The following is a 27,640-nucleotide window of genomic DNA, read 5'->3' on the forward strand; positions in this document are numbered from 1 at the left end:
ATTAGTCTGTCTCCTCTCCTGGATCACATTTCACGCTTCCTACAGCTGCAACCAGAACGAAGGATGAGAATCCAGCATACAAATGCCTAGTTCATTTGCTACAGCAGCATGAATAGGATTAAAATAATCTGAAGAGGAATTAAATGCCTCAACAGTCAGGTTGCAAGAGCAGGAGAATAAGACCTCTTCTGTGTGTTTCCAGGATCAGTGGAGTGGGGCCAGCAGAAGTGACCCAGGGTTAATGCAGCTCAGACTTGCCTTGGAGGGACTATTTTCTTCCTACTCAAAAAGAGTGGGCCACAAATCCTACATCCTTAGCCATGAACTGTAAAATGTTTGTTCACATCCAACAGTGAGACAAGCCCAGGAACATCAGATGAGTTTGCAATGTCACCACGCACACAAGTTGAATTTCCAGCTTGCAGGCAATCTGTACATGGGCTGCAGGTTTGCCCCTAAAATACTCTTAACTCAAAACACCCTGTCTGGGGAAATGTAAGCTCGCAAGTGAACTTCAATGAACAGTTTTGATTTAACTTGCTATCTAAACAATGCTATTCAAAATAAGACAGGAAATTTCTTACCTATGAAGAAATAAGGGCAGAAATCAATAAGCTGACGTAAGGGAAACAGAAGCACAGCAGTGTCATGCCTCTAATTAAAAAAACCCCTTGACCTCTCTGAGAAACTCCAGTACTTTGAGAAGGTACACATTTTCCTTCACTTTGTTTTGAAAACAATTGTCAAGCTAAATGACAGAAATGAGGAAGAAGTTTCAGGGTCACAGCAGAGCCTCACTACAGAGCAAATTCTATCAGATGCAGGTTTGGAAATCTGCATCTTCAGTGATGACCACAGAAATGCAGGCAATAATTTTGTTACTGGCCTGGTTAAACGTAATTAAAACCATGGGTTTTCAACACAACCTTACATTCAAGACATATACAAGAAACAGTTAGGATCCTTTATATAATCAAACAGATAAGCATTCATTTAATCAATATATAATCAAGCAATGTGCAAGCACCTAGAAGTAAAAAAGGAAAGAACAAGCAGCCAACATGGATATGTCAAGTATAAATCATGTCTAATTTCCTTCTGTGACAGGGTAGCAGACCTTGTCAATAGAGGAGAAAGAGCAGACATCATCTATCCTGACTTCAGCAAAGCTTTTGACATCGTGACATTCAAACATGGCCTATGTGAAACAAGTATCTGGTAGATGCATCACCAGCTGGAAAAGTGTACTCGGCGAATGGTTATCAACATTCACTGTCAGAGCAGAGGGAAATTATCAAGTGAGATTACACAGGGGTCTGGCAGCATTCACTGGTTTTTCTTAATGACTTGGTTGCCAGAAAGTGTGTGCTTATTGAATTTGCAAGGGGTACCAAGCTGGGAGAGGCTGCAAACAGGCTGGAGCATACAGCTACTTTCAAAATGTCCTTGTCCAATTGGGGAAATACTCTGGAAAAAGCGGAGAGTAGCTTCAGTAAAATGCAAATCCCAGAAGCAAAGGAGTTCTGGGAAAGCACCAAGAAAAACTGTGGTGATGAGGGGATTCCTTTCCCCCCCCTAATGCCCTGCCTGCAGAACACAAGAACAAACAGGGAAAGCAATGTGTATGCAGTGCTGAAGTCCTGCCCCTATTATTATTAACAGTAAAACAGTAATTAGCGGCTGTGTTCTGCTGCAGAAGAGGACAGATTTCTATCTGCAGTCCTCAAAATACAGCTTGCAAGTATTTATTAGTCCTTGTGCATGAAAGATGTTGTAAGCCTTTAAGTGAGTTTTAATTATTAACTATATTAGCTCATCAGTTGGATGATTTACCAGTGATGTAGCACAGTGAAAGCCAGAGCACTCAGGGTAATTTTCTGTGACTATTCCTAAACAGGAGAAAATCTGCTAAACCACATAATAAACCAGCAATGGTTTAATACTGCCTGGCAACAGTGTTCTCTCACAAAATCCCCATACCTTACTGGGATGACAAACGATCTCTCCACTGTGGGATGGGATATTATCTGTTTTTCAGCGTGGACTGAAGGAAGGGAACTCATGATGTCAACCTCTCTTGTTTCCCATGGCTTACCTGAGGGTCGTGCCTCTATAATGTAGCCAGTTGTGGGTTTTTCTCCTGAATCTCCCTCAGTCCATTGCAGTGTCAGCCCAGAAGCAGATTTTGTCACCAGAATTTCCTGAGGAGAGCCGGGAGACCCTAAAGGATGAAACGAGAATAGCAAATGGTGGTGGTATCACAGACTGCAGTATTCTTCATTTTCTCTACTGATATAGGGGAAAAAAATTATCTAGAAGTATTAGTCAATATATAGGCAACATAAACCAGTTCAATAGGCTATTGACCTAAATTTTTCACTGGTTCTAGTACCAGCAGTTACATGCCAATGGCTGGGTTTTACAGATAACTGTGTTAAGAAGGAAAGAGAAAAAACCCTCTTGTTTTAACCATGAGCATATCTGCAGCATTTGCACGTTGCCACTGCTGTTTCTGACTTCGGAGGCGAAACCAGTCTCCAAGTTTCAGGGAGAGGTTCGTGGGGACAGCTGCCCGCCCATTTGCTTGGGAAGATGCCATGGCCACGTTAGAGAGGATTCCTGCTTTATACTGTCTGTGGTGGGACATGAGTGTTAAACTGTGGAGCCACAGTGCTGCTGTGCCAGATAATGGCTACAGAGGGTACGGTGATAAAATGAAATCTTGCTGGCACCCAGAAGAGTGGAATTGCCAGATGTTGCTCTGATAGAGGGGGGCAAATATTTCCCTGAGCTGGAGAAGAAGCAAAAATCAGAAATGTAACCATTGCATTGATGTTCTGTGATTTACTGGACAGGCTTGTATCATTGGAGGGCATTTACCTTGTCAGATTATCTGTTTATGAAAATCACTGATCAAATAAGAAGGCAAACTCTTTTGGTACACACACTGAACCAAGCTGGTGTTCAGCCTGTAGCTCCTCTTGACATATCAGGAAATTCGCAGACCTCTCCCTCTGCATAAGCCAAAGTGTCAGGAGAGAATAATTGTAAATTCTTTCTGGCTTTACATCCAGGAACCTCTGCTGGTTTTGGCAGAGTTATTCCAGTTCTGACTCCACTGCATAGCAGTACAGTCAGAATTATGCACCGCGCTGTCAGGCTGCAGCATTGAAATCCCTGGCTAGCCCATTTGTGTTATTATTTATTCACGCTGTTTTGTTTATTCACATCAGACTTCTAGATTTCAGGAAAAAAGGAAACATGTTTTTCATGAGCAGTTGCGAAACCCACTGAATCATGTCCTGAGCTCCTGTGACTCAGCTTCTCCTTGGCTTGGAAATTCATGTGAAGCCCTGAGTGCATTATTCCCCGCTGTTGGACCGTGTTTCTATGACTGATCTGGCTTGTGACATGCTTTTATGGTTCCACTTACCTTCTGCTGGTCCAGCTGTGACGTTGGCTTGCAGTTCAGGTCCATAGGCGATGGTTCGGGCTTGCACTCTGAATAAATAGGTCATGCCCTTGGTGAGATCTCGGACCTTCAACCAGCGTTGCCAGTTCCCTTTAATGTCCACGGTGACCACCTTACTTACCCCTGGAAGAGCCACACAGATAAAAAAATAAGAGAAGGTTGCAATGCAAAAAAAGAAATCAAGTGGAGCTTATTACATCTAGATGGTAAGTAAAATTATCTAACAGTTTGCTAAGAAAGTATTTCTTACAATTAGCAGGAGTTTAAGTAGTGATAATAGCCAATTTTCAGCACTGATAAGTATAATTAGAGTTTAAGCTTGATAAGTGGGTACTGACAAGAAAAAAAACCTTACAACACAACTGGGAAATTACCAAGAGACTACACGCAACTTCACTAATTACTCTGGGAAGAAAGGAGGAGGTAAACGAAGAGGACTGCATGTTGCAGATTGCTTCCTATACAAGCATTTCTCCACTGTTTCTTTGCCAAGTAACCTGCAACATTGCCTGGAGGAGGAAACAAGGGCCAGGTTCTTTCCTTTCATCTCGTCCTGTCATTTCCACCATCACCAAGTGAATGCAGAATGAAAGATGCGTATCTCACAGGTAACTTGTGGGTACAAATGCCACTGCAATAGGGGATGCAATCAAAGCACTATTAGCTTGGACAAGGCTGAAGTCACGACCTGTGTTTCACTCTTCTCACTCTCTAAGAATTTTTCTTACATGGATGAATTAAAATCAGTGCTGTTTCCTTCATCAAGGTTCATAGCTAGTTTCACGTTCAGGTTCTCAATGCTGCATAAAGGGCAGAGCGGCAATGAGTGCTTTGAAAACAAAAAATCTAGTTTTCACTGGAATTTTCTAAAAGTCAGTCAACGGAAAGGATTTGATTTATAAAATATTCTACAGAACAGAAAGTTCAAGTTTACAGGGTCCTTTTGGCATATTTCTGGTTCTGTACACGTACATAACACATTTCAAACGAAGAAGATAGGAAGTGGGAGAATGTTTTTCCCACTAGAGAAGGCTGCTTGCTAGTTTCTCTTTCCAGAAAAATGCAGAAGGAAGATGTTTTTCAATCCAGATGCTTATTTTATGCAAATCAAGATGATGCTTTCAGTTTTTATCAGTTAAATAAAGAATAATGTCCAAGCAATTTCTGTTCAAAGTTTTCTCCCAGATACAATTTATAACTCAGGGAATCTTTCCTTGGTTAACGACGAAGCAGTAAAAGTGCTCCCTCCTTCCCTAGGTGTACTATTTCATTTCTCTGAGACAAATCAGGAAGCATTTGTCATTTTGAAGTTATGCTCCAAAGAAAAGGAACTGTTAAAAAAGGCTCCAGGGCAATTTTGTTGTCTATTATTGTGTAAAACATAACATTGTAAAGCTTAAACAATAAAAGGTCAAACAGGGAGAAGACTGTGCTAAAGAACAGATCGCTGTTAGAAAGTTTCGCAAAATGCGCAGGTTTTAAGCAGGCTTGTGAGTAGGAAGGCAGGAGGCGTCACAAGAGCGAGGATGCTCAGCTGAAAATCGCGAACGGGTGAGAAGTCAAAAGATGCAGGAAAAAAGCTCCAGGGGGTCTGGTCCATCCATATTGTTGCATTGTAGCGCTGGCATGGAGGAATGTGAGACCTGGGGCTGGAAGGACCCTCCGGGATCGCGGGGTCTGGCAGATGCCGGCCCCACAAGCCTCGCTGCCTGCATTCAGCACCATTACGTGCTCCATCTTCAAATGAGTTTGGCTTTACCTTGCTCTCTAAACAAAGGAGCACGGCTTTTCTAACGGAGGAAAATGATGGCATCGAGGGAGGTGTTACTTACCATGGCGGGAGAATAAATAGGTTTGCTGAAAGAAAAACGTTGACACAAGAGCAAATGGGTAGAAACTGGAAAATAAATTTAGGCAAAAATTTAGAATCTGAGGAAAAGCCTTCCATAGCCTCTCTGCTCACATCAGAATCTTCTACAGGGGAGGGAAGGACAAACTGGAGTCAGAGATAGCACAAGCAGAGGTGGGGAAGAGAAGAAAAGAAAACAAAGATTCTGAGGATGTTAAGTCAAATGCCTGCAGAGAAAACATGATCTGACACTTCCATATTTTCAGGGGAAAAAATGTATTCTTAAACATTGTGTAGGAATGAATAAAAGACAGGAAATGCCCAAACAGCCTGAACCTCCTGCATACCCCGTGCACAGTTCTTGGTCAGAATTAGAAAAGCTTTCTGCATTAGCTCTTTGTGCTTAGACCTGCCAGCCGTAAAGGTTGAAAGTGCTTTTATTCTCATGTTTTCATTCCTGAATATAACTTTCTCAGTGCATAAGACATGGATATTCAGACAATATAGATCTTTAGTCCTTAAAGAAGCAGCAAATACGAGTGATTGATATCCTTATTTCTTTCGAAAAGAGTTTAAAATGGATTAGTGATGGCTGAAATTACTCTCCCTACTGTCACACTGCCAAAGTTGGACATCCTATTGAACTATTGGTGATCTACCAGGAATATAAAAATATTAGTGAGACCATCCACAAACTTTGTTATCTTTTCTAATTCACTTTTGGAATGAATTTACATTTGTTTTCAGAGAAATTGTCAAATCCTTCTCTGTTGCTGTTCTGGCAAATTAATGAAACATTTGTGGCCACCACATTGTTGTGGTCTAGCTTAAACCTAGTGCTGGGTTAAAGATGCTGCTTGAAAACTCCACATAAACAGACACAACTAAATTTCTATCACAGTAATTCTCCCTTGTCAAAAGTGGCAGTGGTACCAGTGACGACTAGCACATTTGATGCCCGGGCAATCTTTGCGATAACAGAAGTGACACATGATGTGATAAGCGACACAAATGTGTCTGACGACTATTCTGGGACAGAGCCTACTCAGCAATTTCAAAATGCAATGCAGGGAGACAATCAGGCACTCTCAGGCTGAGTTTCCTCTTTGCCCATACCAGGTAACGATGGCCATAAAATGACTTTTCAAATTACACAGAATATAGTTTGTGCAAGAAAATGAAAGAGGACAGACAAAAGCTATATTCCACAATATTATAGTTTGCTGAACAGTTTTGGCAAAAGCGGAATTGTTTTACTTACCCTCTGCCACCTGGCTTCTCTTGGAAAACAGCAGAGAGCAAGTAGGAAATTGGGCAGACATAAAAGATACTACAGTACTTTTCTATCATTTCCCCATGAATATGTATGATCGGAGATCTTTCTTACCCTGGACGGGAGCCAAAGGTTCATAGACTACTCGATAACCCTGCAGGACTCCGTTTGCTGCTGTTGGCTCACCCCAAGACACATTGAGTGTAGTGCAAGTGATTTCAGAGAACGCCAAAAAGCTGGGAGCACTGGGTGCTGAAAGGATTACAAATAGATTGAATTGCAGTAGGAGTAGTCAATCTGATATACATATATATTATAAAATATTGGTTTATTCGCCCAGCCTAAATCTAAAGAAAACAAGCTGAGAATGGGATTTGTCAATTGTATCCAAACGTCCTGTAATCAATGAGAAACCCAGCCTGTCCTAAAAAAAGCAGCCACTCAGCTGCAAAGCTGAACCTCAAAAGCAAGCACGGAGATCGGACGCAGAAGGGAAAGACCCTCAGAAGGGTGCTAATGTGAGCGTACAGCCCCAGCGCACACCTCTTCTTCATAGCCACCGACAAGGGCATTGCCTTCGCCCTGTGCTGGAGCGCTCCCACCACGGTCACATCCAGCACAGAGACAGCTCAGTCTGACTGGGTGGCTGCTGATCCAGCATTAAAAAAAAAATTAAAGAAAAAAAAAAAAAGAAGTAATTATAAAAAGCACAATAATTCTCCCACAGGACTCTGGGCAATTCCCAGGCACTGGAGATGAGTTCCTTCAGATTTTCAGATGTGATAGCAGAGGCCAGAAACAGACCCACAGACAATTTCCTTCCAGACCAGCTTGTGAAAGGACTGGTCCTTGTGCCAGCCCGTTCTCATTTCTGTTGTATCGCTCCCTTACTTGATCCCTCTTTTCCCCTCCGAGACTATTACAATGTAATGACCCATCTGAAAGCTAAATCTAAACACCAGTGCCCTCCTGCGTCCACCCATTTCCCTTAGCCACTGTCCAGTTACATGCTGGTCATCACCAAGTCCGTGCTTTGAGACAAGACAACGGTCCCGTACCCGCCTGGTGCGTCCTGCCCTGCGAGGGGCTGCTCCTGGGGCCGTCCCCGGCTGCGTTGAAAGCGGAGATGCAGACCATGTACTGCGTGTGGCTGGTCAGGTTTTTGAGCCGGACGGTCGTCTCCGGGAGGAAAAGGACCTTCACTTTCTCGGTGTCATTTTGGATGTCGCTCTCCCAGTAATAAATCTGTTGGGACAGTGAAATGTTTTAGTATATGCTACACCTAGAAAATATCTGGGCATTGCAGCTGTAACAGATGAGGAAGATGGTGCGGTCTTGCTCTGGATGACTCCGTTAAATGGGATACTAATGCTTTTCACCATGTGCCCGATCTTTTCTCTTCCTTTGGCAAATTCCCCTGAGTTCAGTGACTGTGTAGCTGAGTATATCACTCAAAAATAGAGCACAGGCTGAAGAATATGGCCTAATAACAGCAGATATAAGCTGCCAGAGTTCAGCAACGAGAGGTCAGTTTTTAAATTCTCCCTGAAATGCTAGCTGCCTGTCAGCACTGGCATCCTGATACGATGCTCCATAATTCACCTCTGCATGCACACAACAGTTTCACCAGTTGTGTTCGCAGGACAGCTAAGCAAATGCCTTCCTGAAGAAGGTAATAAAGACTTTCCCTAAAGTTCCTTGAGGTACTTTTCCCCATTCTTCCCTTACATAATTTGTATCCTGATGCCATAAAATTAGGCTTTGGAGAAGTCGTTTCCAAGAGGAAAAGTGGTGCCAGCCCTACTTATTGGACAGGCCTGGCAGCGAGAGCGATACAGCAGGCCAAAGCAAGCCAGAAAGTTGAGAGAATGAGCCAAGGCAAGACTCCACCTTGGCTCTACAAGCCAAGCTGTTGGAGCCATCTATATACATACAAAAGGAAAAGAACATGAATTGATATATAAGGATGCTTGTTACTGCCAAGAAGGGATGCCAGATTATTCACGTTGGCTTGGCTTTTCTTTGCTTATGGACCTAAATTCACGGAGGGAGGCAGAGCCAGACACTGAACCCAAGCCAAGCTCCAGTGTTTGTAGACTTGCCCATTTCCACTCTCTGAGGGTCCATTCTCATGCTGGAGAAGCTAAACATCATGCCTCTGCAACGTGCTCATCTCCTATGAACCAAATGCAATTAATACCGTGATTTAATTCTGTTAGAGTTAAGGAAATGAAATAATTCTTCCGAAATCTGACCTGGCCCAGGCTTCTAGCTTGGAGAAAGTTCTGCTTTTCGTAATGGCTTGCAACATTTGATAGATAGAAAGCTCAGTTAATTTTCTTGAATACATTTCTTGCCCCTAGCTCTTGCGTGTCTGTTGCTTTTTGGAGCAGATTATGTTGCCTGCATAAGTGGAGCTGCCTCCTTATCTGCATACCCTGTTTCCCTATGCTCTCCTTCTCCACAAATAGCAACGCACTTTTCCTCCCCCTCACGTCATTCTGTTTCTTTTGGTTTTGGGACTTAGTGCCGTTTCCGTACTGCAGTCTGAGTGCTCTTTTAATTTGCCTTACGCAGTGAGGGCAACAGTAGTTTGTAGAGCTATCTCACAAGTAATAGCAGCGCCAAGCAAGATAAATGAATCCAGTAGAAAGAGAAGAATTGCCTTGTAGCCTTGGATGTTCCCATTTTGGCTGTCGGCAGGAGGGGGGTCCCAGGTGAGCTCCAGCTGGCTTGCAGAAAGGGAGTTTACTTGGATGTTCTGGGGGGCCAGCGCTGGTGCTAGAGAAAAAGGAAAACAGAAGAATTAATAGTGACAAGCAGAACTAGTTCATATCCAGGTTGCAATTTGCCAGTTGCGGAAGGACCCAGGACAGACTCTGTTTACGCCCCGAGTCAGCTACCAGAGTCAGCCCTGGAGGTATCTGTGTCACCGGGAAGGCTCAGCACACGTGGACCACGAAGCCGCCGAGCCTCCGGAGGTGGTTATGTTCTCTCCTGCACAGACCGGGTTAGACACTGAATCAACTCAAGCCCGCCAGCAGCTTTGGAAAAGAAAGGAGAATTTTGTCTTCGTTCTACGGTAACTTTGGGGGGCTTGCCTTTGGCTGTGACACCGCGCTCCTGATCGACCCCTCCTGAAAGTCACCGGGAGCAAGGCAGCCCCTTTGCCGCCGTCAGCCTGGCCCCCCACTCAGCAGGCAGTCTTTCTAACAGCCTGTTCGCAAGGCTCCAAGACTTAGGGCCAAAATACTATCTAAAATTACCTTCAACACCATTCAGACGCTAATCGATTCAATGAATATTTAATGTGTGACAAAATGACTTTTTAGTTTGCTACTCACTAGCTCTGCTTTGATTATACCTTCACATACAAATGCTGGCCCTCTTGACAATTCTTCTTTGCGTTGTGCTGTGCTAGAAAAGTAATCCTTGAGTGCACCTGGGTCACACCATCCTTCCCTTTGTCAGGATCCAACTTGGTGCAGGTGGATTTTCTTCCCCAGCAGCTAGCAAGGACGGTCTGTTTTCCTGACCTGCTGTCTCTGCCTCCAGCAGGTCTTAACAAAACAGCACATGTTCTGTTTACAGAAAAGGTGCCGAAGCGTGTCCTGTTCAAACTCCCGAAGTAGGAAGAGAAAGGCAGGGCAAAGGGTACACTTCTCCTTTCTCCGTGTTCACGGTGCCATAGCCTTCACCCGGACCGCCTGAGAAAGTTGCCTCTTTTCTCTCTGCCGCTTTATGGGCCATAAATAGAAGTGATAAAACATTCCCTACTCGAGTTAGATAGCCCCGGTTATCTGTTCCTCGCGAGACTTCTTTCTTTAGAGGGAATGACCTTCATAAGTCACACTTTTCTACCGATACTCCCTCCCCCCAGAGTTATAAAATAAAATAGTAATTAACACCCACTCAGCCTGACACCAACTATTTATTTTGTTCTAACTGTGTGGTTTCCATATTATCACTGCCCACCCTGCCGTTAATGGAAATGTTAATAACCAGCGCCAGGTTGTTGTGACAGATGCTTGGGCTCATTATCAGAAATTCTTATTTACCGCTCCATTAAACGACAGAATCGCACAAAAAAACAATTCAATCAAAACTAACTGGAGGAATTTTAACAGCCACATTAATAATCCAAAACATAAATAAAGTTAATGTCTTTTGCATGTTTGCCATCGGCAACTCTATTGCAAAATTATTGCTGTACAATTAAAACGTAAAAGGCAAAATTGAAAATAGCCTTTATCCCAGTGCTCAGTTAAAACTATTTGTTTATTATATTTTTGTTGTTGTTGTTTCCTTTTCAGCTGGATGTAGCAAATGCACGAGGTGACAATGACCATCAGTAAAATACAGCTTGTTCGCAGGGGTGCACTCATCTAATCGCTGCCCTGTCTTCTGCACTTTGCGGAGGAGCGAAGGGAGCAGCTAGCCGGCCGGCTGCCTGCGTTCAGCGCAACGTAGCAGCGTTCTGTTAAGGACCAAAAATCTCAAGATTTTGAGACTTTCACAGCACGCATCAGAGTGCGAGGCCAAACTGATCACACAGTACAAACCTGAAAATACATCTCGGAGATTTGCAGATGATGACACGCTCAGGGAAACGGGAATATGTACAATCACAGAAGAAAATGGATCACTTTAGCAATGTGTTTTCTTTCTAGGTAGTGACACTACTGTTTGTCCTGAGCTGACAGCTTCAACGTGCTCTCAATAGCCAGCTCTGAAGCAGTACCTACAATGGCATTTTTCTTTGGATCCCATGTGCCAGCCTGCAACAATTGCCGCTTCCAACATGGGACCATTAGAAGAGCCTGCTGCCAGAAAAACACCGCTTTTCCTCAAACCCTTTTTGGAGCACATCTAAGGAACACAATGGTTAAAAACTGCCAGTGATCATTCTCCACTGACACTCTCACTGCTGGAGCTGCACTTTTGCTGGCATGGCGGTGGAAAATTTGATGGGAGGAAAAAAAAAAAAAGACAATGTAGAAAAAGACATTTCTCTTCACTACCCCAGAGCCTCCATGAGATGCAAATTGTTTGGTTTTGTGCCCTGTGAGTCTGTCCCTCTGTTCAACTTTCAAAGGCTGATGTGTCCCTCCTCTTCTAAGCACAGATTTCTTGTTGACAGCAAGGGACAGCAGAAAAGTGCTGCTGACGCTTGATGTGGCTCTGTGCAGACAGCACGTTACATTAAGGGTGAAATGAAATACTTTAAAAAGAAGGAAACACATCCCTAAAGACTCTACCTGTTTGAAACCCCAAACCATTCACTGAATGTATGGACAGGCTGTACCAATAAAAGCAGGCACATTTAAAAGGTGAATTCAAAAGCCTTTTACCTTCTAGGAATGCAGAGTTCAAGATTACTGAGCTCTCAATTTTTTCACAGCTGTTGAAATCACGCATACATAAAAAGCAAGGTTAAAGCTGCATACCTCATACTGCTGTAGGTGTTAGTGACATTACCAACTATAGGAGGAGCGACACAGACCCCTGAAGGTCCCAACTCAGCTCTTGGCAGGTGGAAAGCATTTCACTTTCCCTGAAAAAAAAGTACGTATTCAGGAAGTCTAATTCTGCGCACGTATCCTGCCTTGGAATCTCATGCAGATATGTGTAAACGTTCCTTTTCTCATCTGATTTCTGTTCACCTTTGAGATTGTCTCCTTGAAACTCTCAGTCAAAACTAAGGAGAAAGGCTGAGCAGGTTGTATAGTAATTAGTAAAAAAAATAACAACTATGGACAGGGATGATGCTGGCAGGATCATGTAAAGACAACAAATCTATCTGGAAATGCAGTGAGAGTGTCAAAATGAGCCCATGAATAAAGTTACACATCTAAATCCACATTTAAACATATCACTGCCCTCATTTTCCAGTCATACTGAACAGCCTCTGCTCACACTGCAGTCAATTTGAGCTTGCAAATGCTTACAACCTTTAAAGAGAAGGTGCTTAAAATCCCCAGTGCACCGGAGCTCCGTGCATTGCAGAAGGTTCACCTCAGTTTTTCTTGCTGCTTGCTTGGGATATTTGCTCTCTGGGCTGTGTGGCACCGAGAGCTTTTCATCAATACGAAACTACTATTCCTTTTCTCAGTGACAGTTGCCACGATGCTCTGTAGTACAGGTAGGCTACAAATCCTTGTGATTCATTGCGTAAACTTAATAACTGTTTTTATGAAGCATTCCTTGCTGCTCTTACATCTGCTCCAATTTCTGGGTAGCAAAGGATTTCTCCTCTGCTGATTTTCTAATTGTTTCTGTAATGCCAGTATTATGTCAGGAAATTCACAGACAAGTCTGGGACAAGATTGCCTGACACTCATGCTATTTAAATAAACACGCAGGCAAAAAATGAGGAGAAAAATGCAGTGAAAGAGACTGAAGATTTTCTGTGCATCAGCTTGATCCCACAGTTCCAAGCAATCCCAAGCAAATTTCTCTTTTGTAAAGACCTCTGATCCTTTTCTATCTAGCAAGCATTTCCCCCCCAGTTCATCAAAGCGTGCTTTTGTGAACATGCTTGCTTTTATTCCCTAGTAATCAATATATTTGCATTTTGGTGTTAGCACCTAGAGGCCAGAATCTCATTGCACAATGTGTTGCATAAACACAGAACAAAGAAATGGCTCCAGGCCTAAAAAGCCTCTAATCTGTATGTCTACACATTATAATGGAGGGGTGGTTGCAGCATGTTCTGATATCAGCTGTAATCTTATCTACCTAGTGAGTAACAACAAGAGAGAAGACACAGCAATATTCAATGTAGCATGTGCTGACAATGAAAGCATGCACATGCAGCACCTCCAAAGTTTACACACTGCTTCCTGGCACACACAGTCATGGAAAACAGAGCTGGAAAGGATTTGGAGACGGCTCAGACAAGCCATCCTCCTGCGTCATGCCGGGATCAGCTTGGCTGGTCAGATGTTTGTGTCATCTTGATCACTGACCTCTTTCCAGATTTCCCTGCTGTCCCCACACAAACTCTGCCGGTGTATCCCTATTTTAATAACTCTTAAAATAACTCTCAGCTTTCTGCTGCTGCTTTTTTTTTTTTTTTTTTTTTTTTTTTTTTAGTTTTTTAGCCTAAACCATCCTCGCCGTATTGAAGTTCTGTCCCTGCAGTGCCGTGGAGAACAGATTGTTTCTTCTTCTGTCGCAGCCACTGCCCTCAAGTTATGGCATAGATAAGCAACAGTTAAGTGGATTATAAAAGCCAAACACAACAAAACAAACAGAAGGTCACCAGATAAAACAGCAAGACTGATCTGCAGAATGGGTAAAGCGAAACACAAGGGGTTTTCTAGCAGTATGGGCTTAGAGAAGGGATGCAAGGATGGTACCTCCCAAGAAAGAACAAAAAGGCATATCTGCGGATGTTTGCAGTCACTCCTTCCACCAAGGAAAAGCAGCATGAGAGAAAAGTGTTGAGTGTTTATTGGCCATTTTCTTACAGTGTCTGCGAAAGAGAGGTGGGAGCGAGGAACGCTTCCCTGGTGCAGCAGTACCTCTGTGCCATCAGGAATGCTGCGTGAGCGATGCTGATTAGTTCAATAACAATTAGTTAATTGTGCTTCAAAAACAGCTACTGTGAAGCTGCTTTCCGCTGTGACAAAGCAGCACAAGCTATATTTAGAATGTAAAAGATGTTTCCCACCAATTTCTGGCTGTTTTAAGCTAGGCTATGGTTTGTGATGGAAGTATGCGCTTTTTCCAAGGACTGCACTTTCTGGGGTTATTCAGATGTATCTCAGATGCAATAAGACTGGCATCCACATCCTTTGTCTGTGGGTCTTATTCCCTCAAACGCAACTCTGTTTCCTAACATTGGACCTGAGTGCTCCTACCCTCTTATTCAGACATGACCATCTGGCACCAAAACCTAGCGCTCTGCCAGTTCTTAACTTCGTCAGGCTTGTGTCGCCCTGCGACTTGAAACGAGTCTCAGGAAAGGAGCTATCTGGTCTCTCCCATCTTTGAGAAGCCCAACCTCCCACTGGGTGGGGGAGGAGGTTAAAGCAGCTGGAAAAGCCAGGTTTTAGTAGGAAATAACCCTTTTTCAGGGATGTTGATATATGTGTTGATTTACATGGTTGTATAGGCCAGTGTAAGAGAAATTGAAATATTTCCTACTGTACAAGAGACCAATGGAAGTCAATACAAGAAGAACTTGAACAACATCTCTCTCACCCTCATGAACACTGATAAAGAGGGAGCACAATCTAATTGATGCAAAAATAGAAAGATAAACAGACAAGCCTACCTTGGTGGAGAAGAAGGGGTGGAGAGGAGAAAGAGAATAGCTGTCAGGACGGGGACTTTGGGAATCTAGCACACTCACAATTGCTTCACTCTGTGCCATGTTACCTGGGAGGGCAAACACTTTGTCTCCTCCATATATACTACACTTTGTACAGTAGCTGTGTATTGCCACATCAAATTTTTAAGGATATTAAAGTCATGAAAAAGCATAAATAAAAGCAGCTGCAAATGATACCCAAATGTAACATCCCCAGCTTCTTTGCTTAGCACTGGGAAGCTTCCCAGCGTTGGCTAGGCATGTCTTCAGCATCTGCAGAGATGGAGGGAGGAGGCGGGGGGGAGGGAGGAAAGAGGGAGAGGTGACATTCACTGCGCATATTGGAAAAACATTGATATGAAACAAGGACTAGAAATGGAGTATCCTTTCCATGGACCCAGACTCTAGGAGGTTATCTGCCGATGCCATTTTTTTGAACTGGGGAGGCAATCATGTTCTGAGGAAACCTCCACGGATATGACTTATTCATGAAGAACCTTCATAAACTGGCAAGTGACTCAAGCAGAAGTAATTCTCATCCTGTCCCTCACCATCTCTTCCAGTGGTGGTGAAAACACTGTGGCTGCGATTACTAATCTTTTAATACGGGGTTCAGATTTTCCAGTGAGCCTTGTGCAATCCAGGATTTTCATGGGGCCAACTCAATCCGAGTGATGCAGAAAAGGTTACCGTGATCTCATTACAATGCCTACAACCGAGGCGAATCTCACAGAGCGGTACTGCGAAATACTTAGAACCTGCAAACAAAGACTACATGCTTTTCTTTTGCTGAAGCCCACAGTTCTACTTAGCTAACACAAACCTAAAACAGGCTATCACATTGCATACGAAGATTATCCATCAATGGACTGAGACTGCCTGGCCCAAAAGTAAAAAACCCTTACAGAACTGTCAGACTGCCTCTAGAAAGGGCATACAGGTGGTTAAAACAGGAAGGGGGAAAATAATAAAATGAGCTTTTTCCTCTATTTCTTTTGTGTCAACAAGGATATGAGCACACGCAGGCAGGCAGCCCATCACTCAGCAGAGACAGACCCACGAGCAGGAACAGCAAGAGTCTGACAAGCATTAGGTATGCGCAAACAAACATACAGGCGTAAAACTACAAGCTAAAATCCCCTCTCACTTACATCAATGCAAATTAGGGTTAGCTCTGCTAAAGCTAGTAGAGCTAACCCAGTGTGAAAGTTGTGTAACTGAGAGCAGCGCCAGCTCTCATGAGTGCAGAATTCACCCCTCAGGAGGTACTGAAGGGTGTTCAAGGGTGCAAGGGATGGTGAAGAACTGCTGAGTGTTTGACGCTTTGGCCTGATGCTCCCTCAGGTGCACCGGGAGGAGCGGGAACAGCACCGGGTGGGAAAGCAGCGCTCTCAACTCTCTTGAAAAAGTCTACCCGTTAGACAGAGGCAAAATTACCTCCTTCAGATTACTTCCCCGTGTTCTCTGGTTCCCAAGACTCCTCCTCCTCCATTTATAGTCATGTTCCACTCACTATAATTTGTTAATCCCACACTCTAATATCATAATACCACAAGTTCATGGCAGCTGACAAAAGCATCCACTTAATGTTCACTAACAGTAACGGCAGCACCTACTAAAGCCTAATAAGCACCGACAACTCCTTATGCTCCACTAAAGTCAAGAGAGTGTATCAAATAATTAGGGTGAATCTCCACTGGGTTTGCCATATACCAAATGTTAAAAGCCGTATCAGAAGAAAGTCAAACTGAGCAGGTGAGATCTGCCACTGCGATAACCTTTTGCTGTGGCTTTAATGCAAGTCTGGGTAGCTGACCCCCATGAGGGATTAATTTAGGATTTACAGATTGCAATGGTCAGGGAACCCCAGGGAGCCCATGGAGGACTGTGATCTTGTGCTCCTGGGGAGAGAGAGATTAAATTTACATTTTCTCCACTCTGAGTGAGAGTTTTCTCTTTCAGTGTTTGTTTTGCAGTCCTAGCATCCCTGAATCCATCACTGTGGTCCTATACCCCCATATCATCTCAGTGTCCGGATCGCTGTGGCCAAAATAGCTTAGAATATTGCTAATTCATATTTCATAGGAAAAAATGGCAACTTTTTTGTTTTCAGTCTACAACAGGCAACCTGAAATGCCTCCAGTTCCATGATTGACGATGGATACAGCAAACAGATGTCAGAAAAGAAAACCAACTGTGTTTCTCTACAGCTGGCTTCACAGCAAAGCCGTACAGAGGAGGCAAAGCCACGGGAGTTGAGACCCATATGAAAACACTTACAACATTTTGCTCGCATATCCCAGGATGACTGAAAACAAGCGGAGCAGGACCGCACAATCAGAGGAAATAGAAATTTGGCTGCAAATATAACCCTTTAGTCAAAAATACTCAAACTCCAGCCCGTGTCTGCTTGAATACGAGTTATCAGCCAGGGCTTCCCCGCTTCTTTACCAGTGCAATTTATGGTCCGTTTTACTTTACTACTGATGGCTCATGTTTTTGAAAGGAAGGTTAATTCCTTTGCTTTTAATGGAGTAGCTCTGCTGTTAGTTCTATAAGGCTTTGCATACACGATCAGGCTTCTCATCCCTCTGCCCTCTGTGTACTGTGCAGGGATGTCCCTGCACTCGGTTCTTCACAGGACATATAACACTGCAGCAGAACAGCTAATTTGTCCTACCACTCCCACTGCTGCTTGCACCAACTACAGAACAAAGACAGGAGTCCTGATGATGAATTTGAGTACGGAGAGTCTGTCGGTCTCGGGCTACAGTCAGTACTGAAAATCGACATCAAATTGTTGGGTTTTTGAGATGGAAGTTCATCATCTGAGCAAAACGTCGCATGGCAATTGCAGCCCAACACCACCCACACCCGAGGCAGAGATAAACAAGCACAGTTGATCAAAAACTGATGATATTTTTGCTTGGACAAAACCATCTTTCCTACATTGAGACGTGATAAAAAGAGGCAATTACACTAGAGCTAAGCAGGAGCTGCCACACTGTATAAAGCATTGTGCTGTACCAAAGGCTGCTTATGACCAATATTAACAACTTAATGAGCTGTTAATGAGGTGCGCATTCAGCTTTTACTTGCAGCATGAAAACATTGCAAATCATTTTAGGGAGCTTCTGGATTGCCAATGGAGAATTAAAGATGTCAAATAAGCCCATCAAATCTATGTCTCAATCTGGACACTGCTTTCCAGTGCATTCTCTTAAAATTCCTTTTCCTATATGGTAGAATAACTTGCTTTGACAGCAGTACGACTCTCACTTAGACTTTGCTTCCTTCTGCCTTGACATTAGATTTCAGTCTCCAGAGAGCTGCAGGGATGTCTTTTTGACATGTTGACATTAAGGACACTTCTTCCACAGACTCACACTGGCACAGTTACTTTCTGTCTTACCATTATAAGAGCAGCTACTGAGCTAAGCTACCAAATTTGGAAGTTTAATTATGAAACCTTTGTGCTCATCTGTAAGTAGTTTAAGAACGTAAAACAACCCTTAAAAAAAAGTAGCCAGTTTGAATAGGAAAGAGAGCCAAGGTTTATATAGAAAATTCATATCCATAATTCCCCAGCATTGCAGCAATACCAGAAACACACAAGGAATGACTAATGCTCTAATGTAGGCACACTTCAGTTTGTTATTTTTTACTATCCTGTCACAGCCCTGCAGGATTAGATAATGCAGCCGAGTGCTATCTATACTGCTATTACCACCAGTGGAGCTGCATTGATGGGAACAACAAATCCAAATTGGACTTGCTGCAAACAAGCCCCAAGTGGAAACCATGCATAGAGTGAGTCTGGAGGAGTTTAAAATCCACCCAGAAATACTGACGGCATGTACCCAGTGGCTGATCCTGCTCTCAGAAATGGAATGCTGTTGGGATACAGGCGTAATGGTTTCCAGCAATGCAAGAGAAACTGCAAAGAGGTTTATTTCCCAGTCCAAACAAGAAATGTCTCACCACTTTTTTTCCCTCTCCATCTTCCTATAGTTTCCCTTTCTTGCTCTGCTCTGACTTTATTCTCTTTTAGTGCACTGTTGGAGAACATGGCTTGGATCTTTAACTCCGAGCTCAGAGAACTTTTCCTTCCTTAGAGAGAAAGACACTGGGGACAGGATGAAAGCCCAGTGCCACTCCTGGAGCAGGGCATTCCCAGAACGGCTGTGTGTAAGGCTCATTCACAAGTGAGCATGATGTTGGAACAGCTCTGCAGATTCTTCGAATTTAAAGGGGAGGGGAAATGGAAAACCAATGTTTCAAACACCCTGCCACCCCCCAAAAGTAGCCTTTTGCTGATGTTCGGAAGTGTCAACAATTAAAAGGCAAATACCTTAACACTTCAAAGGCTTAGAGCTTTTAAAGTGCCAAGGAAGGTCAACCCCTTTGTTTAAAGCTTGAGCAAGTGAAACCACCAATTTCTTTATTATACTATTTTCCAATAGCTTCCCTCCATCCCATTTTGTTTATCAAGGGAAGATACCATCCCTAGGCTGACAGGTTTTAGACTACTGTGATGTGAAATGGCCACAATAATCCTTCTCTCCTCCAGTGGCATCGGGGATGGAAATGCCCACCCTCTTCTAGCTGTGCCAGTAGCGACGTGCTCCCTATCTGCATACCCACAGTCGCTCACCGAGAGACACGGCCCACGTGTCCCAAACAGATAGGAGAAAACAGCCACGGGGGCCGCAGCAGACTGATTGAAGCTGCCAGCTCTAATGCGTTGAAATGTTGTCATTCCTCTTGTAGGCTGTTAACAAGGAGGCACAGGGGACTTCTCCACACAGCATCTTCTCAGCTACATTCGGGGCAGGGAAGGAGATAAAGCTTCTGGGCTATAAGAGAAAGGGGGGCCCAAGGTAGTGCTGAGGGACTCCCTTCCCCAGAAATCGACCTGCGATGGGGAGGTGACACCACATAATGTGTTTTGTATGAACACACGGAACGAGTGAGGCCTGCAGAAAGAGATGAAAACACTCAGGGAAAAGGCAGCCTTGTTCTGACAACCTCTGGCATCAGCACAAATGACAAAGGGACATTGCCCAAGCACAGATAACCAGGTAAGAAGGGACAAGAGCGCTTTGCTAGAAACAGCTTATAAAGGGGAGCCAGGTGCCTGGAGTCAAGTCTTTGCTTCCTTACGAGGCTTCTTTCACCTTAGCATGGCTTCTTCTATTTTGTCTTCTCTTTCCCAAACCCAAATGACTATTTCTGGTCTTGGAGCTTTGCAGATGGTTTCTATTTCTTGCCTATAAAATGCTGGAGATGGCCAGGCAGCTCTGAGTGCTTCCCCTGACATTACTGGCAGAGCAGAGCTTCCCTCCGTGTGTCAGCTAAGGGTGGACAAAATAAAGTTTGTGAACTCCAGGAACACCTGTGGAGCTGCCAGCAGGAGGGCAGATGAAAATAATTGCAGATAACAGTGGGAAATTTATTTTGGTGTCTGCTAGCTTTGCACCAAGAGATAGATGCAGGTTTTTGAAGACAGTAAGAAAAGAGAGCTAAGAAGCAGTTGTCCCTCTGTTTCACTCCTGTTCCTTTCCAAGCTACAGTTTCAACTGGAAGAAAGTGAGGCAGCCAGGAAACCTCTTCTGAAAGATGATGGTACAATCAAGGCGGCATTTCAACGAAGGACTTCTAAGAAAGAGATCTCTGTCTCCCAGCTCTTTTTACTCCTTGCCTTTCCCATTGCAGAACCACCTCTCAGAGACCATTATTAAAAAGAACAACAACAAACCAGCCTCATCAGTTCTTGTAAATTCTGAAGGTCACCAATGTCACCATCAGTTATAATGACACACATCACTCCCTTCTTCACATAAATGGATTTACAACCTCTTTAAAGGCTAGTGTCTCTCAGTGCACTTCACCCCTTCTGCTACCTCCTCTCTGCACACATGTGCTCTCCTCCAGCAGCAGCTGCTGGAAGAAATTATGTATTCCATTATTTTTCATCCAGAACAGCTTTGCAGTATATGGGAGAAGCACTGGAGGCTGCAGGCTCATTAGCACAGGATTTGTATTGCTGCCTTCCATTTTATTCACCTTCCCAAATTAGGTGAAGCACACCTGCCCCAAACCTGTGATTTCTGTTTAATTAAAATGCAGGTAGCGGAGTCTCCTGAACTCCAGAGCCCACCACACAATCAGATAGTGACAGCGACCTGGTAGAATAATGCTCTTGATATAGTGGCTGCTCTAACAGAGTCTTAATTTCAGTCGAGCAGAACAGCACCTCTGGTAGCAGCTGCATTTAGGGCTGGGATGAATATCAGTACCCAGCCTCGCGCTGAACACTCACTGCCTTCCCAATCAAAGCCGGCATCCCTGACAGCTGAACTGTTAAACGAATTAACAAGGCGAGAAGGGGGCTTGCCGACGGGGCTGTGACTCCCTTCCTAATTTCTGCAAGTGATGGCTTTCAATTTTTCTGTCATTTGTCAGGAGATGCACATGGTTCTCTAACGAGCAGGGCAGAGCTGCAGCCAGCTCTAAAAAGGCAACGTTACGAGGATCTTCTGGTCCACGGATGAGAAGGATCCAGATGCTTGAGGCAGGTGGGGGAAGGACACCAGCTCTGTTCAGGCTGAGCAGGGAGCGCATCCTTCCCGGCTGCGCTGAGCGCAAGGACTCCCTGCCCGCTCTCCTGGCAGGGGGAAGAATTGCTCTCCACACCAGTGAGTTTTGCGAACGTCCAGGCAGAACTCATAACGGAGCCTTTGCCGGGGCTTTGATCTTATGGGTTACTGTAACAACAAAAAGGTTTTGCTCCACCTGTAGCAAAAAAACCCCCAACCCCAAACAAACAAAGAACAAAAACCCCAAAACACTTGCATCCAGCTCCTTTTATTCACCAGGCAAGTCAGGATACAGAGGTCTGCTGCCTACCAGCAGGTTGTTCTCTCCCAAAATTTCCTCCTGCCCATCAGTCAGAGGTAAGTGAGACCTGAGTGCTCGGGCTGCCCAAGGAGGCTGTTGGCTGAGGTGCAGCTCAACAGCACTCAAGGGCTCGAGAGAGACTCCCCATTCGGGTGCTTTTTACTCGTTTGATTGGCAAAACTGCCAGAAGGTTGGTTTAAATGGCTTTTTTCCCCAAGATTGTCAGGGGGCTCCATTGTCTACTGGAGCTTTTATTGTAAAAATCCAGATACGATGATAGGAAACTCTTCAAATCTAAAAAGGGGAGAGCGCAAGAGGGAAGGAAGGAATTACAGACATTCCTCCTTCTGCATTGCTCGTCTGGCTGCACCAGACACAGAAGCCGAACAGCCCATCAACTGTCAGTATTATTTCCAGGTGCCCCACGCTGTATGAAACACCCACCAGAACTGCAGAGAATTGGATGTTTTGACTGAGCTGGCCTAATTCTAGCACATTTCCCCAAAGGCATGTGCAGTATATCCCTTTTTACAACCAAGAGAGGAACATTCTCGCACCTACCAGAATTACTGCAACCCTTACGGCAGAATGAAGCACCGTTTAACAGTACTGAGACGTAAGTTATCTGAGGCTTTCAGACCGGGGACTGGTCCCCTTCGTTCATTTTGTGTTCAGTGCTATGCCTGTGTTGTCAGCACTTCTTGTTTATTGGGAAGGTTTTCTCTATTTTTAACATGGATGCTCCATTGCTGAAGCTAAGCAGACCCATTTTTTCCAGCTTGCTGCTTAACTGCCTTTACCATGGGTAAGAACATCAAGCAAACAATAACAACAAAAACTTGTATTTCCACAGCACACTTTAACTCAAAGGTGTCACAAATCAATTTAAAACTTAAATTGCAATACCAGCTCCAATCACTTTACTCACAGGATAAATCACAGCCAGTTCTGGAGGTGGAGGAGGCAGTTATATAACAAAGCATAATAACTTCACGCAATGAGAGTGAAAATCGGCAGGAAGATCCTACATTCATCATTTCTACCGCGTGAACCTGGATTGTCCCTAACCAGAGGTAAATCCAGTATTTCTAAAAAACCATCTGAGTCGCGCTATGACTTCAGATATACCAGCCCTGCCTGTGAAAGGAGGTCTCCTGGATATCTCAGTTTCCTCCCAAGTTCGGCTCCTTCCACTGCCCTGTTCCCTGACTGAGTTACGATAAGGAAGACCTGGACCGTGGGATTAAAAGACACGATATAACAGCATTTCCTTGTTTTCCCCAGGTGATTTTCTGTGCCGTGTACATGTGTATAAATGCATGTGCTGGCTCCATTTGCAGCAGTGAGATATTTAGCTCTGAAACAAAAATGTATTTTGAAGCCAGATACAGTTCGTTCCACTTGGGGCTTTCTTTGCTGCAGTTGCAGAAGTAAGTTGGAGCAGCAGCAAACTAGAAAAAAATGTAAATATTGCCAGCTGTCTCTCCAGAACCATGCTGCTCTGATTAATTTATGATGTTTTCAGAGAAAGATAGTGAATGTTACACCACATTTGAAATGAAAAGGTTAAGTAGAGTTTAAAAAAAATGTGCTTTACTTAGTTTTGAGCAATAGAATAGTTAATGAATATTAATAAAATGAATTAGTGCTGGGTTTGATAGCTTCTACATCCTAGCCTTGAGACAGAAGAACAAAAGCGTAATCAGATTCGTTCACGGCGGCAGACTGAACAACAGGAGGGTGCGTGTCGCCTATTCTTGTTCTAAGCTTCAAAAGACGCTGCTGCAGAAATTGATACCATAACTAACAACTATTTCGGCGCCAGCCTCTCTCCAGCTGGGGTCACCATAAATACGGCACCGCCACTGTGGCTGTGAGGAAGACATCAGCTATTCCAGTCCTGCACTTCTCAGCTAGAGTTACTGAGAAGAACAGACTCAGCTGCTGGTTATCTGGGCTCTGCAAAATCACCTGTTTCGCAAAGCATTCAAAGAAGTGTCTAGTTAACTGTCTCGTCCTGATTTCTGCCTCTGGCCTTCCAATGGAGGGATTTTAAAATGATCAGCAAGTTACATTTCATAAATACAGCCTGGATTCATGCACTAGATCCATAATAAGTAAAGGCACGAATAGTGCCACTGACCCTCAGCTTCTGTAGAGGCTGGATGCAGCTATAGAGTCTGTATGTTCCTGAGAGTAATCATCATCTGTGCCTTCAAAGCTAGCATTAAACCAGACACAGTGTCATCTTTACTTCCAAGAGCATAAAAATACAGCAAGGTGTGGTGCACAGGCAATGTCTCTACACAGAGAGCTATAAAATAAAAGAACCAGCTTTCCAAGTCTCCCTTGTTTTGTAGTTTTGTTTCTTTTCCCTTGTGGCTTTCCTGTGCTCCACTTTTCACTTCTTTAACTTGAGTCAATTTTTCCCTCAAGCTAATTTGGTATGAACAGTCATCCTCCTGCAACTCCAAAAATATTTTCTCTTCTTTCTTGCAAATGCCCTTTCTCCCCTCGTTCATGCAGACCAACTGGCTTTCAAATGGCAAGAAACTGTCACTGCCAACCTATTCCAGGAGAGGACGCTACAAAAAACTGTTAGCGATCATGACCAGGGAATTTTTCAAATCATCCCTTTCCTGGACAAATATTAAATATTATCTGGAGAATATTAAAATATGTCAGTACTTTAAAAAAAAAACAAAACCCACAACTCATTTTCCTTTTACCTACCTGCTTCGCCCACAAACACTTCCACTGGTGTGCTGGTAGGGCTCTCACCAATTACATTATAAGCTGTCATTAGTACTTCATATCTCTTGTATTTCTTCAACTCTGAAAAGGTAAAATATTATATTATATGTAATTATTTATACTGTATTACAGGTACTTTCTAGACTCCCTCACCTCTTTATCACCAGACCTCTCTCTTGTGAAATACAGCATTAAACAGTACAATTAGTGCAATCTCTACTGCCATCTTCCCTTAATTCACACATCACAGCAGGATTTGCATAATTATGAAGGATCTTTGCAATGAAATGGCAAGATTTTCTAGTGTTCCCTCACGGTGTTGCTCCAGTAAGAGGAATCATTCCTGATGGGTAACTAGCTAGAGGAACACCTCTAGGTCATTCTTAATGACAGAAGAAGGCAGGACTTTGCTTTGAATGTTCAACATATGGGCTCCTTTCACTCTCTACTGGTAGGAAGGAACATGGTTTCAAGCCTTTGCCTAATCCTAGGGACTTTCATCCAGGGAGTCATTTAGCAATTGCGCTGCTCAGGATCATCACTGCTGAAGGAGGGTGCAGAAGAAGATCTGCAGCAGGGAATCTGGTGTCCCATTCGAAGTACTGCATGGGTATCTTTTCCTTCAAAGGGACCACAGCCTGAACGGCAATCACAAAGAGAAAGGAGATTTTGAAGTCTAGACTCCATTTGGCCACCAGGCAACAAATTCCTTTGCTCACATATAGAAACTACTCTGACAGATGAGGTAGGAGAGCGAGAGAGAGCAGTGTGAAAAAATCTAGAAAAACCCAACTGTATGAAGGTAATTAGCAGATGCAAACGAGGGTGGAGGAGAATCATGTCAACGTCATTAGGGGAGGCAATGCCTGAGCAGTTTCAGATTTTGCATTTTCAGGATGAAAGAATCAATCCTAACAGAAATATTTATCATCTACAATATTTAACAGTGAAATTAGAGTAAGAGAGCAATCAATAACATAAATTGCCCTATTGAAATGAGCATTGAATTAAGACACGCATGGCCAGGTGTCCAAATTTCTTCCTTTGCCGATAATTTTCTCTGCTATCTATGAATCACATAGTACCCTTAACTCTGTGGCTGACAGTATGCCATCGGTTTGGTAAGGTTAAATAAGCCTAATCATACTGATTCGTCTAATTTCAGTTTCACATAAGTGTTTACAAGTGTTGTGCTCCTATATCTGACTCAAGAGTCCAGCATGATTCCCAAGTCTCAGGCATACTGTAAATGATATCCTATACATCACTAATTTTTCGATGTGATACCACTAAACTCAGATGGACTGCAAAACATGTAGCAAGCAAATTGGCAATAATGATGCTAAGTTCGTAAACAAACAAACAAAAAATGGTAAGATATATAGGATATAGTACTGGGCAGCTTGTACAGGGAAAGCTTAATTGCTGCCATGAAAAGCCACAAGGGAGATTTTAGCGTTAACTGGATGTGGAAGAAAATGGAACACATGAGAGTTCATGCATGCAAGTTTCAGTGGGGATAGGGCTTCATTTTTTTTTTTTTTAGCCCATCACAATCTGTGACTCAAAAGCCTTGGGCAAAACCTATCTAGTGAACCATCACCACCACAAAGCAACTTGCCTTTTAACTCTGTCGAATGCTATTTTATTCATTTCCAATTGAAAACACCTCTGGAGATGCACATAGATTCATTGGGCCCTCTCTAAACTGGCCTCCTACTCCATGGAATGCCTGAGCATTGCAATGCTTGAATCATAGGACTAATGATGTGATACAGCTAAACTCAGATGGACTGCAAAATATGTAGCAAGCGAATGAAAATTCATTTAGCATCAGCAATACTGGGTTGTTACAGTCAATAATGTTTTACCTTCCCAGCAGCCACATTTTTACAACAGCTACCTACTTGCATCATCAATGTCTCTTGATGTAGGGAAAGCAGAGACTTAAAGAAAAAGAAACTCAAGAAAGCAGAATCATTAATCTGTGTTGATTTCTGCTAGATCTGCTGAGGAGAACCATAGAGGTTTGCCTATAGTGTATTTTGAACCATTACAAAGAGTCTCATCTAAAGGCAATGTGCACTTACGTGTTAATTCATACGTCGTTAATGCAGAGCTGCTGTTCACTGTCTTGAAGCTGCTTTGGGCTATTCAGGGTAAGCAAAGCAGAAAGCTTGTTACAGTGCAAGGAAATAGTTATTGCAAATGATGTACAGCAGAGACAGAGGCAAATGATGCAGCACACACATACACAGCTTGAGCTTTAGGACTATACCTTGAAGGGCAATAAAATCACATCACACTCTCGTAACACATCAAAAGCATCTCGCTCACACAGGGCTGTTTCATTTCCTCCTCAAACAGAGAGTCTCACAAATATACAACACAGAAATGTTCTGACTTCTAGATTAAATAGAACAAATGAGTAAAAATGAAACAACTTCTAGGGGGCAAACTCTCAACACTGTATTACATCCTTATTTCTCAACATGCAAAATTAAAAACCTGAAGAGCTGCAGGATAAAGACCTGGAACACGGGCCACAAAGAGCGAACACTTACAATAGGACAGGACCCGTTTCTTTAAATGCGTGTTAGATTTCCCACAGTTTCACTTATAGAATTCAATATTCCTGCTGTGAGCGAATTCTAATAATATGCTAAGCTGTGCAAAACCGCAGGTCAGTGAGGAACAGAGGTGTTCTAAGGCGAGAATTGTCATATTATGAGGAGAAAGAGGGAAATTTTTCTTAAAATACACTTGTCTCCACCCCTTTCTCTCTCTCGACTCCCTGGAGAGGTACAGCACATTTTTTTTCTACTCTACAGCTATCAGGAACGTAGCTGCAGGGCCAGCCAAGAAGAGGGAAAAGAAGAAACAGGTGAGACAAGAGAACATCCAAAGTCATTATTTCATGATAATATACACAGTCAGTCATTCAACTTTTGTCTGGAAACAACCTTTATGCAAACCTACACCTATAGGAGCTTTATATCTCTACTCCGTCCTGGTTAAAACTCCGTAGAGTCTGAGAAGTCTCATTCAGCGCTGACCATGTAAGTGAGGTCAGAG

The 27,640-nt window shown here is 43.4% G+C and overlaps 1 protein-coding gene across 5 annotated transcripts in view; it reads right to left on the reverse strand.

The window, feature by feature from the left end:
• SDK1 (sidekick cell adhesion molecule 1) overlaps positions 1-27,640 on the reverse strand; it is a 419,217-nt gene that overhangs the window by 24,277 nt on the left and 367,300 nt on the right. For 4 of the 5 annotated variants that reach the window (XM_052772288.1, XM_052772287.1, XM_052772289.1 and 1 more), the window contains 7 exons: positions 26,656-26,715; positions 24,545-24,646; positions 9,260-9,375; positions 7,653-7,839; positions 6,709-6,846; positions 3,434-3,595; positions 2,096-2,221 (listed from right to left, as the gene is read on the reverse strand). In XM_052772288.1, coding sequence (XP_052628248.1) covers positions 2,096-2,221; positions 3,434-3,595; positions 6,709-6,846; positions 7,653-7,839; positions 9,260-9,375; positions 24,545-24,646; positions 26,656-26,715 — 891 coding nt within the window. The remainder of the gene's footprint in view (positions 1-2,095; positions 2,222-3,433; positions 3,596-6,708; positions 6,847-7,652; positions 7,840-9,259; positions 9,376-24,544; positions 24,647-26,655; positions 26,716-27,640) is intronic. The other variant, XM_052772290.1, reaches the window with a different exon arrangement.

Source organism: Harpia harpyja, chromosome 21 (assembly GCF_026419915.1).
Source record: "Harpia harpyja isolate bHarHar1 chromosome 21, bHarHar1 primary haplotype, whole genome shotgun sequence".
Classification (NCBI taxonomy): domain Eukaryota; kingdom Metazoa; phylum Chordata; class Aves; order Accipitriformes; family Accipitridae; genus Harpia; species Harpia harpyja.